This window comes from Gorilla gorilla, chromosome 7 (assembly GCF_029281585.2).
Source record: "Gorilla gorilla gorilla isolate KB3781 chromosome 7, NHGRI_mGorGor1-v2.1_pri, whole genome shotgun sequence".
In the NCBI taxonomy this organism is placed as follows: Eukaryota; Metazoa; Chordata; class Mammalia; order Primates; family Hominidae; genus Gorilla; species Gorilla gorilla.
In genome coordinates, this window is record NC_073231.2 from 89,763,615 (window position 1) to 89,775,780 (window position 12,166).

Below are 12,166 nucleotides of genomic sequence, written 5' to 3' on the forward strand. Positions count from 1 at the left end.
TATCCTGCATTCCAATGAACATAAAACCCAAGGATATTTCTTAGGTCGTTCAGTGAGCAACAGAAAAAGTGAAGACTACAAAAACTTTAAATAACTGTAAAGGAAGTGTCATTTATACGAACTTCAACTACAAAGCAAACAAGCTATGAATTTCCGTGTTGTCTTCTAAAATACACTCATAGTTTCTGTTTCCAAAGGTCCATTTTTCAAAGAGCTTCTTGTTTTATCGACATTATTCAGGAGTTTATATTAGATGAGGGGGAAAGAGAAAAAGGAATTTCAAGAGGAAAGATTTTTATTAACTCAACCCTAAGGCTAATCTGTTGCATGTGTAGTTTCTACACTAGCAAACAACTTGTAGGAAACAACACTGCAGCTGAGAGCAGCAGAGCTGGAAACTGTTCCCCTGGGTATGATATCACAAAATGACTTTGCTCTATTCCTTCTCCAGCCTAGCATTATGGCTCAAGCCTGCACACAACCATCACGCCCCCAGGGCAGCTTCATGTTAGGTGAGGGCCTTCTGCTCCATTACTCTCCCTGAAATCTTCTGACCAGAAGCAGATCAACCAGAACAAATCAGCCCCCATTCTCATTCTCATTCTCTCCTCTCGCTAGTTCTCTCTCTCTCTCTTTTCCATTTTTCTGTGTTTCTTTGCCTGGCAGATTCTGAATGGCATTATCTGACACCACACAACTGGATGAATTCACACATTCATTCATTCTCTCTCTCTCTCTCTCTCTCTCACACACACACACACACACTTTTACACTCAATATTCTAAGTGCAGATTTACTGAATTTACATCATATAAAATAGCTGATATTATTTACTTTTATCCTCCAGTATTACAAGAAACACTATGTTTGTAAAAATGCGAGGAGAAACTTTTAGCATGATTTCAGTTAGAACTTAGCTAAATCTATTTGAGGTTAAAAGCAATATCCTACTTTAAATCATATAACAGTAAAATCGCCAAGCACACACAATAGCTATAGAAACCCAGGGCAGTAACTTTGTGATTTCTTAATATACTCGATTACATGCAAAAAGATCTCCAGCTCATTAAAAACCCATTTTTTAAAAACGTGCCACAACTTACAACTATGTATTATATTTCTTTTGACTGGCAAACTGAGGGACAAAACTAAGTACCTTCAATGAAGTTTTTTCCCCTTAGAAGCACAAGAATAGAATATGATTCCTCCAAACAACATGAGTTTTCCATTTCCAAACATTCTCTGGATGCTTGTAAGAACTTTACCTCTCAAGTCTTACATTTATTTCTAGTTAAAAGGTATAACTAACACAATTGATAATCTAGTAATGCACCCCCAATCCTAGGCATCACAGCTAACTACAATCCCCTTTATATTAACTTCCCACCATGTGGAGTGAATGATTCAAAACTCATATGACTTGGGATAAAGGAAAAATCCTTCCTGAATTACACACTATAAAACATATGAAAACTGGACAGTGGTGTTGCTTAAAAGGTTTTGTTTCAGATTCTGTAACAGAGTAACATATGCTGCAGTACGATGGTGCTGAGCTTTTCGGTTGCCTAATAAGACAGCTCCCAGCAGAGCATTTCCCATGCTTTGGAGTGACATCTATCAGTGGGTCTCGGGGAATCCCAATGCCACTCAGCTTTCTTCAGCACCACTCTCTGAACAGCTTCTGTCCACTGAGTGGTGCAATCCTAACAGGTCTCTGGCATACAAAGTACATTGTTCAGATAAGGGAATGGTGGGTGAACAATGATCTTTGTTGTCATTAAAACCAAATCATCAGGTATTAATTAACAGCAGGACTTAACCACCACAAATGCCAACCAGAAATTTAAATAATTGGCCCCCACCAGACACAAATTTAAAAGAACTGACACTCTCTCCATCACAGGCAGACTCTGCATGGCATGGTGCTGAGTTTTATAAAAATTCAATTAACCCAAACGTCTATTAGACGGATACATAAAGACCAGGGGGAAAAGCTATTATGCATGTTGGAATTTGTGATGTGTAATCGTGTTAATTTACTGTTTGAGAAGAAACCCCGCTATGTGTTAGTGATTATATAGTAATCAGGAAATTATACAGATATTTAGATCATAGAAATTAGTTTATGAATGGCATAAACATAATGCTACCTCAGCAACGTAATGAGATAATCAGCTAATTTCTCAAACCTGATCACATGAAGCAGACCCGGGAAGAATACTTTTCAGCGGTAAGTGGGAAAAGGTGTAGCAAATAATTGCTAAACTTCTAAAATTCTTCTTCTTCAGGGCCTACACGTGATATTCCATAATTTCGTTCATCTGTTCTGATGCAGTGAAGTGCAAAAACATCCTCCAAACCAAAATATTGTGAAAACAAAATTTCTTGAGATGACTTGGCCAAAAAAAAAAAAACCCCACCAATAACAACTTTATAATTCTCACATATTACACATATTCACAAGGTACAGACTGCACCTCTCTGCTGGACATTGAGTTGCCAAAAAACTCTGCCACATCTGTCGGGGAATGTCAGTGCACTGCCCGTTCCTTGCAGAGACTTCACAGACACAGAAGCAAACCCCTAACCATCTCCACACTCTGGACTCCAAGTGAAGGGAAGGCGTTAAAATCCTGCGGGACTCACCCTTCCTCCTTCAAAGGAGGCCCAGAATCAGCAACTCCTAACCAAAGCCAAGTTCATATCACCCACAAGAAAGCGGCCGGCACATTTCCGATCTACTTGGTGAGCCAAACCCCAAAGGATTAAAAAGTTTCAGGAGGCCCCAACCCAGGACTAAACTTGGGCTTTCTCCAGTGGCAAAGCCTAAGACAAGTGAAGCTGGAGAAGGCGAAACCTCCCTCTCTGAGGATCGCTGAGAACCCACCACCCTGAAACCAACAACTGGGACCCAGAGCGCCTCTGCCTTGCTCGGGCGGCCGTCGAGCCCCGGTGCCCGCGCGCCCGGGATGCGCCCTCCTCGCCGCGGGTTCGCGCCCCCAAGGGCGAGGAACTTACCGCACCGCTTGCACAGCACCCGGCTGACCTCCTTCTTGAGGTTCCGGCCCGTCTCCAGAGGGGGGAAAGAGGCTCGGAAGGCGGCCGGCGCGCGGCTGGTGCTGTTGGCGTCGGGCTCCATGAAGAAGATGTACCTGCTGTCCTCCTTGAGCCTCCCGCAGGAGGGGAAGGCGGGGTGGCCCCAGGTCCCCAGGCGCACGGTGAGCAGCGAGTCCTTCTTCAAGCCCCCGGCTTTCACCGCCCACACCTGGTGCACCTTCACCAGATAGGGCGCCTCCTCCCCGGGCTCGCCGGCGCTGGGCACCGGGGCGGTGGGCCAGGAGGGCACGGTCCCGTTGGCGGCGAGCAGCGGCTCCTCGGCGGGCGGCCCCAGCGCCCGTGGGCCCGCGGCTGGCGGCTCGCGATCGCCGCCCCACGCCCCTGCCTCGCCCGCCGCCGCCGCCGCCTTCCTGTCGAGTGCCCCCTGCTGCCGCCGCTGCGGGTGCACCTTTCCCTCGATCACCACCGCGGCGCGCTGAGCTAGCTCCTGCACCGATCCCACGCTGGGCGGGGACGAGTAGCACACCGAGGCCCCCGCGGGAGCCGCCTCGTCGCCGGCCGCCGCCCCCGGCGCCAGGGCCGCGGTCCCCAGCAGCAGCAGTAGTGGCAGCAGCGGCAGCGGCGGCGACGAGCGGGCGGCGGAGCCGGGGCGCTGGGCCCGGGGGCCGGGACGCCCGGAGCGGCGCGGGGCGCGTCGCCATCTCATGGTGCGAGGTGCGTGCGGGCTTCTGGCTGTCGGTTCGGACTCTGCCCGGCTCTCTCGCGCTGCCTCCCTTTTCCTTCCCCTCGCAGCACCACTCCTCCTCCTCCCCGCTTGCCCTCCTCCTTTTATTTATTTATTGGGGGTGCAGGGGTAGGAGAGTTGTTTATGGGAGGAGGAGGGGGGAAGAAGTGGATGGAACCACAGAAAGGCGAAGAGGTATAAGGGCAAAAAAAAAAAAAAAAAAAGGCAAAATAGAAAAGGCAAAAAAACCGCTGCCGCCGCCTCGGTTACAGGGAGTGACAGGTCCCCCCACCCCCCGCGCCGCCGCCGCGCCCGAGCCCTGCTGTCGGGGCTGCTGTCACCGGAGGAGGACGTGGAGGTGGAGGAGCTGCTCCGCGGGTGACAGTCCTTTGTGTGAAGTGATGCTGCGGCGGCTGCTGGGGCTGCGAGCAAGCGGCTGGTAGAGAGCGCGAGGGAGAGAGCCCTGGAGGCGGAGTTGCGTGCCTGGAAATCGCTGGGTGGCCGCGGCGGCGACAGCGTCCTGCGCCTCGCCAGCCTGTTTACCTGTGGTGCCAACTCGGCCCGCGCGTCCTTTCCCCATGCTGCTGCCGGAGCGGAGCGGGACCCGCGAGTGGGTCCTCCTGGGCGTCCCCGTCCCCGCGCGCCTCCTCCCTCTCTGTCGCCCCGAGTGCTGCAATGGGAGGACGGGCGGCAAACAGGCTGCAGTCCGAGTGGGCTGCGGAGGTTTACTGGGGAGTGAGAGGTGACGCTTCAGTGAGCGAGGACCTGTAGCCGGCGCAGGACGCCCAGGCGCCGGTGGGAGGCAGGCAGAGAGGGGCAGGTGGGACCCCGGGCGTGCGGGTCCTCGGTGCAGAAAAGTTTTGGGTGAACCCGTTGCTTGACACTTAAAAGGGAGCAACATGTTCGCAGGCGACAAGCAGCGATTAAAACAACAACTTTATAACGCTCTCTCTCCTTGCAGCGCTCACACACACTGTGCACTTCAGATGTGACGCCTCCTCTACTCCATGCTCCTTTGATGCTTCGGTCTTCATGACCCCCGCCTTTTCTTTTACTGAAATTCTTGCTTCACCGTGACTTTATGACATGTGTGGTACTGCTGATAGAAGCATAGTTTGAATAAAATATTTGCTGAACGAGGCCATTTTGTACAAAGTTTATGGCACTTTGTCAACTAATGGGTTTTGCAAAAAATAAAAATAAAAAATGAAATGAAAGAAGCTTCTATGGCCATTGGAACAAAAGATCCCAGGCATAAGGAGTTGTAGGTATTTAACCTCCACCTGGTATTGTGCCACCTGAATACCAAGCTCCCCCAACTCCACCCCCATCTGTCCCCCTACCCCCATATGTCCTGCCAAATTTAAGGAGCTGTGTCTAAAACAAGAATCCGTCCTCTCCCAGGATATTCCTTTCAACAAATACCATTCCACAGAAAGGGAACACATTTTTAGCATTTCAAGGTAAATATTTTCTCTTATGTTCTTTTATAGTGAAAAATATATTCAGTGACCTCATAAAACAGTTAAAGTTGTTATTCAATGGGTGATAGATCCACATTGTGAGAACTGAAGAATTTTAAAGTACTCTAACTTCATAATATCTTTACTCTGGGATTCTACGTGTTGCCTCTAGCAGTTTCTTGAAAGTATGTCATAGAAGCTTTAGATTTTTATATAAAAAATAAAAACAGATGATAAGCTACAAAGATCTTTTTGTTCTTGGCATAATATAGTTGGCTACAAAACAAGGTTCCATTCTCTCAAAGTGCAGTTTGGAGGGACAGGGTCATCACACTCCCTGTGTGTCTTGGCAAGGGGAGATTCCTGTTACTCATACCCTGATGGAGCGCTTCAGGAGAAGATCACCATTTAGCAGCATAGTTGGGCAGGTCTGGCCTCCAGTATATGTTCACTTGAACCCTGCATGGTGCTTCTAGCGATTTACTGAAAGAAAGTGGTTCAAACATCCAATCCTACTAATTTCTTTACTTTTCTTTAGCCTGGCCTCCCATATTTCTGACTCGACTTTTTGGGAGGTACAACTCTGGCCTAGAACACTTTCTTCCTCTCTACCTTCCAGATTTGTATCAGTTATCTGTCACTATATGACAAACCACTTCAAAATTTGGTGACCTGTTGGTTCATTTAGCCCAAGATTCTGCAAGTTGGCAATTTGGACTGGGTTCAGCTAGGGGGTTCTTCTGTTGACCTCATTGATGGCTCTGCTGGGGGCTATCTAGTCTCCCATGGCTTCTGCTGAAACATCTCATCTCATAAAGAATGTGGTCTCTTCCTCCAGCAGACTTAACCTGGGCCTGTTCATGGCAGCTGGTTGTGTTTCAAGAGAGTGGCCGGAGATGTGCGAGGTCTCTTGAGGTCTAGAATCAGAATTAGCACGTCAACATTGCCACCATTACAAGGCCAGGGGCAGAGGAGTAGACTCTACCTCTTCACATAAGGACCTGAAAAGTTGCAATGCCAAAGAACAGAGATACAAGCAGGGGAAGAATTAGGCCATTTCTGCAAACAATCCACTGCTGAACTTAGGCATCCTTTGAGATCCATCTGCCCCATGAAGCCTCCTTTCTGACATACTAAACACTGGAGTGACCACTCCACAAAGTGCACTTTCCCTGCATTTGCAGTCTATATCATGTCTCCTCACTCTTGATCATGTTATCTTATTGAGCCCAAGTTTTTCAGGAGTTTTACTCCCATCTCTCCAACTAGATTGCAAACTTGTTAGCAGAGACGACAGTTTCTATATTCCCCAATTTTGATCCAGTTTGGGTCAAATATTAAGTACTCAATAAATGTCGGCTAATTAATCATGGACTGATGTGGCAATGTGCTTACCACACATTAATCCAACACTATCATAGATAAATGGAATTCCGGGGGCAATAAAAACAACAAAATTTTAAAGCACTGGCTTAGAGTGTCATTAAAGGAATAGATATGCCCCTGTTAGTACTATACAAAGCATTTTGTCTATGATGAAACATAAGCCTCTTCTTTAAAGTGGTATTTTTTAAAAAGACCCTGTTCCCACCTTATCTCCTACTCTTCCTCTCTCTGTTAAGTGGCATTAATGAGTAATTCTTATAGACATTTTCTGTGCAAAGATAGGCCTTCTTTAAACAGCTCAGTACTAAGAACTGTTTGCACACATATTTCATTTCAATTCTTGTATCAGAGCCTTCATTTACCCACCCACACTGGAAGGATGTTGCTGATTTTGCCCTTTTGCACGAGAAGGGAATGGCATTTCTAATATGATTAACATATGCTTAAGAAAAGGTATGAATAATTGTTCAGTATGATTAAATGCTGTTCAGAAAAGGGACAATTTAATTTGTCCACACCAATGTTTTAAAAAGACAGAAAGAAAAAGGTTCAGTCTTTTGTAAACTTCCTAAAACCAGTGGTTCTCAATTTTTAGTGAGCATCAGAATCATCTGTGCAAATGCACAGATTGCTGGCCCTGCCCCCAGATTTTCTGATTCAGTAGATTGGGGATGGGGGTGGACACAAATTTGCATTTTTAGCAAGTTCCCAGGTGATACGGATACTGCTGGTGATAGAGACTGTATGTTGAGAACTGCCAAAATCTTGAGATTTATAAGCATCAATATCCACAGCATACTAAACCTGTAAATGTGTAAGAATACTTAGGCATGATATTCAAATATTCAATATCCCCTCCATCTTGAATCTTCCCCTTCACTCTTTCAGTAAGGGAATGTGGATTGCCTCCTGGATTACTAGGGCCTGATGCTATTTAGCAGACATTATGACCAGTTAAGGGGGCAACTATACCTGTTGATAGTAAAAATGAGTGCTTCCTTAGGGCTTAACATGTTTCCATGGTCAAAGTTGAAAATAAAAGGAAAATTAGGGGTCAGAGAAGCTGTCATCATGTTATCTGCTCAAGCAGGGAAAGAGCAGACATAAAATTATGCAGGTAAATGTGAAATGCTATTTTTAGTAGTTTAGAAAATATGGGGGGGGAAAGTCCACAATTGCCTCCACAGTGCAATGGCAACCTGAAATGGTTTTCCCACCCCTAGCACTTTATTCCTGATTAAATGCTCCTAAATGGTGGTTATGAAAGGGCAACAGAAAATTCACAGAGGCACTGATACCTACTTTAACATCATTGACCAACAGCACACAGAAGTACACACCTCCAGCTATAAATCATGAAACAACCATTCTGCGGGGCCTGGAGTCCTGAATTTGCAGTCTCCGAAAGAAGCCTCACTTAACAGGCTGTCTTAGAGCAGGTGCAGGATCCATGACTATTTAGACACAGCAGACTAACAGCAAGCTGGGTTTGAGTGAAAAACAAGTTACAAGAACTGGTGAATGTGAACCGTTATAGGCCACCCAGGAGAAAAAATGTAGCAGAATGTCTCTCTCTCTGTCGAATGGTAGTGAGAAAGTTGGGGAGATTCTTAAAAAATCAGCTGCAATATGAATCTTTAAGAACTGGGCCTAGATCCTTGAGTCACAGACTTTAGGGTCCCTGGTCACCTCCACCTACCCACCTATCCATCCATCTCTCCATCTATCCATTTCTTTAAGAGTGTGTGTGTGTGTGTGTGTATTTAAGTCAATACTATGCAGCATAAGGGGGAAATATTAAGATGAAAGGTTCCTGCCCTGAAGAAACTCACAATCTATTGTGCCACTAATTTGCACAGTTGGTATGACATGAAATCCCATAGATTTTACATATTTCAGTCCAGCTGGGATGGAGGAAAAAAAGGAATAAAACCAACAGGGTTTTCTGATTGTTTTTACGTGATTCAAAACTTCTTGGAACTTTGGGGCAGGCATGGACGATCAAACAGTCTCACTTAGGTTGGCTTTTACAACAGCCCTTTCCAGATAACAAAGAAATGAGCATTCTTGAACTTTTACACTGGGCAATATATGTAAAGTTTAAGGATATAATTGGCTGGCATCAGACTCCAATTCTGCTATTTGCCAGTCCTGAAACTCCAGGAAAATTTATGAATCATGCTGAGCCTCTTTCGTTACTTATTAAATAAGCAGAGTCCTTGCTTTATTTCACAGGGTGCTTGCAAGGATTAAAATAGCTTAGTATATATGAAAATTCTTTAGAAACTCTAGTATTATGCAAAATACAATGTTACGCTAAATAAATGATACGTTGCCCCCAGGTTTCTTCCAATCCAGCAATGAAGACAACACATGTTGGAAACTGCCTCTTAAAGTTGATCATATGATATGTCTACTTAAATGCCTTTATTGCTGGAAGCTCAGTACTTCCGGGGGATGCTTTTCCCATTATGAGACATATCACACTATTTGAAAGTGCTTTTCTATAACAGGCTGCAAGATACTTATTAAAGACCTGGTCATAAAATTTAAACGGTGATTCTCTGTTGTATACCATTATTATGTTACTCTTTGTTTAGACTGAGTCAGTGATTGCTGGTGTGGGGCCGACAGTCTCGTCTCTCCCCATCTATTTGCATGAATTAATGATGTTTGGAGGGTTTTTTTGTGGGTGGATATACTTGGTTTGTTGCTCTTGTCCGTGTGTGTGTGTGTGTGTGTGTGTGTGTGTGTGTGTGTGTTTTCTAAAGGAGAAAAGAGAGACTTGAGGAAGAAACAAAGGAAGAAGGATGATAAAAAAATGGAGGGTGGAATGGGATGTATTCTCCGGGCTGGCTTAGCAAAACAAGGGCTCATTCTCACACAGAGAGAGAGAGAGAGAGATTACAAGTAAAAGCTGAAGTTCAGGCCGGGCATGGTGGCTCATGCCTGTAATACCAGCACTTTGAGAGGCCGAGGTGGGCAGATCACGAGGTCAGGAATTCAAGACCAGCCTGACCAACATGGTGAAACCTCATCTCTACTAAAAATACAAAAATTAGCCGGGTGTGGTGGGCGCCTGTAATCCCAGCTACTCAGGAGTCTGAGACAGGAGAATTGCTTCAACCCAGGAGGCGGAGGTTGCAGTGAGCCGAGATCGTGCCACCGCACTCTAGCCTGAGTGACAGAGCAAGACTCCATCTCAGGGAAAAAAAAGAAATGCTGAAGTTCAGACCGTTTTTATGAAGAGCATTGTGAAACTTAAAGGCACAACCATGCCCGGTGCTTTCAAACTCAGGTGAAAAAGTCCATGCAAAGAAAAAGAGCTTTTCCCAGTTCTGGGAGGAAGGAAAATTGTAGATGTGTCTGAAGAAACTAAGGGGGAACAACACAGCAGTGGGAATGTCACGGCACTTTTCAGAGAAGTAGGGGATCTGCGTTCTCATGGCAGCACCCCTTAAGGAAAAGAACAGAAAAAGAGTAACAGATTTAGTTCACACTAGGGCACACCTGAGGAGAAATGGTGGGGGAAGGTGAATGTGAAGCTAAGACTCTGCAGTTACAACTTGTAAGCTAACAAACTGGAAAATATAAGAAGTGAAGTTAGTATGACCTCCTTGGGACCCTCTTGGGAACACTGAGATGATGAATATTAGTACTATTAACATTATAATTAACTAATAATATGACAATGCTGTGAGTTAGAGAAAGGATTGTTATCACCATTTTGCAAATGATCAAATCCATTTGTTGAAATCAAATTCTATTTTTATTTTATCCCTCCTCTTTGAGCACAAGTTTCTTTATTATGCCTTAGTAGTGAGGTGCTATCTATAGATGACATATAAACCATCCAACAGAAATATGCCACTTAAGATCCTAAATACATTATACAGAAGTTACACCTTTTCCCCAAAAAATTGGCTTGGAAATCTCATTGTACACTGGCATTTAGCAGTAAGAAACATGCATTTTATTTATTTCTAAGAACACATTATTTCTAAGAACAGCTTATTGTTGCTATTACAAATATGACAAATTGGAATAAAGAAGAGGTTTGATGGTTAAGCTTGTTTTGAGTTTTATTTTTCTCAATGATGAAACAGCATTTTTGCTTTCTTTCCATTTGTTCTAAAAGTATTCACTGAAGATTCTTAAAACTCTCTAAGGAAATTTCCATAGGGATGAATAAACCCAAGAAGAAACTTTTGAAAAACTTGTAGGAAATTAAATGGTCATATTTATGATAGAATTTTTTTCTAAACATTTTTTATCATTATTATTATACTTTAAGTTTTAGGGTACATGTGCACAATGTGCAGGTTAGTTTCATATGTATACAGGTGCCATGCTGGTGTGCTGCACCCATTAACTCATCATTTAGCATTACGTATATCTCCTAATGCTATCCCTCCCCCCTCCCCCCACCCCACAACAGTCCCCAGAGTGTGATGTTCCCCTTCCTGTGTCCATGTGTTCTCATTGTTCAATTCCCACCTATGAGTGAGAACATATAGTGTTTGGTTTTTTGTCCTTGCGATAGTTTACTGAGAATGATGATTTCCAATTTCATCCATGTCCCTACAAAGGACATGAACTCATCCTTTTTTATGGCTGCATAGTATTCCATGGTGTATATGTGCCACATTTTCTTAATCCAGTCTATCATTGTTGGACATTTGGGTTGGTTCCAAGTCTTTGCTATTGTGAATAGTGCCGCAATAAACACGTGTCTTTGACAAACCTGAGAAAAACAAGCAATGGGGAAAGGATTCCCTATTTAATAAATGGTGCTGGGAAAACTGGCTAGCCATATGTAGAAAGCTGAAACTGGATCCCTTCCTTACACCTTATACAAAAATTAATTCAAGATGGATTAAAGACTTAAATGTTAGACCTAAAACCATAAAAACCCTAGAAGGAAACCTAGGCATTACCATTCAGGACATAGGCATGGGCAAGGACTTCATGTCCAAAACACCAAAAGCAATGGCAACAAAAGCCAAAATTGACAAATGGGATCAAATTAAACTAAAGAGCTTCTGCACAGCAAAAGAAACTATCATCAGAGTGAACAGGCAACCTACAAAACGGGAGAAAATTTTCGCAACCTACTCATCTGACAAAGGGCTAATATCCAGAATCTACAATGAACTCAAACAAATTTACAAGAAAAAAACAAACAACCCCATCAAAAAGTGGGCGAAGGACATGCACAGACACTTCTCAAAAGAAGACATTTATGCAGCCAAAAGACACGTGAAAAAATGCTCACCATCACTGGCCATCAGAGAAATGCAAATCAAAACCACAATGAGATACCATCTCACACCAGTTAGAATGGCAATCATTAAAAAGTCAGGAAACAACAGGTGCTGGAGAGGATGTGGAGAAATAGGAACACTTTTACACTGTTGGTGGGACTGTAAACTAGTTCAACCATTGTGGAAGTCAGTGTGGCGATTCCTCGGGGATCTAGAACTAGAAATACCATTTGACCCAGCCATCCCATTACTGGGTATATACCCAAAGGACT

General features: G+C 44.3%; 1 protein-coding gene across 1 annotated transcript in view; it reads right to left on the minus strand.

Annotated features, from left to right (window-relative positions):
- The window catches only part of LOC129524285 (pro-neuregulin-2, membrane-bound isoform-like), a 68,050-nt gene extending 64,287 nt beyond the window's left edge, over positions 1-3,763 (minus strand). Inside the window, exon 1 of the mRNA XM_055349447.1 lies at positions 3,019-3,763. Coding sequence (XP_055205422.1) covers positions 3,019-3,763 — 745 coding nt within the window. The remainder of the gene's footprint in view (positions 1-3,018) is intronic.
- Between the last annotated feature and the right edge of the window lie 8,403 nt (positions 3,764-12,166).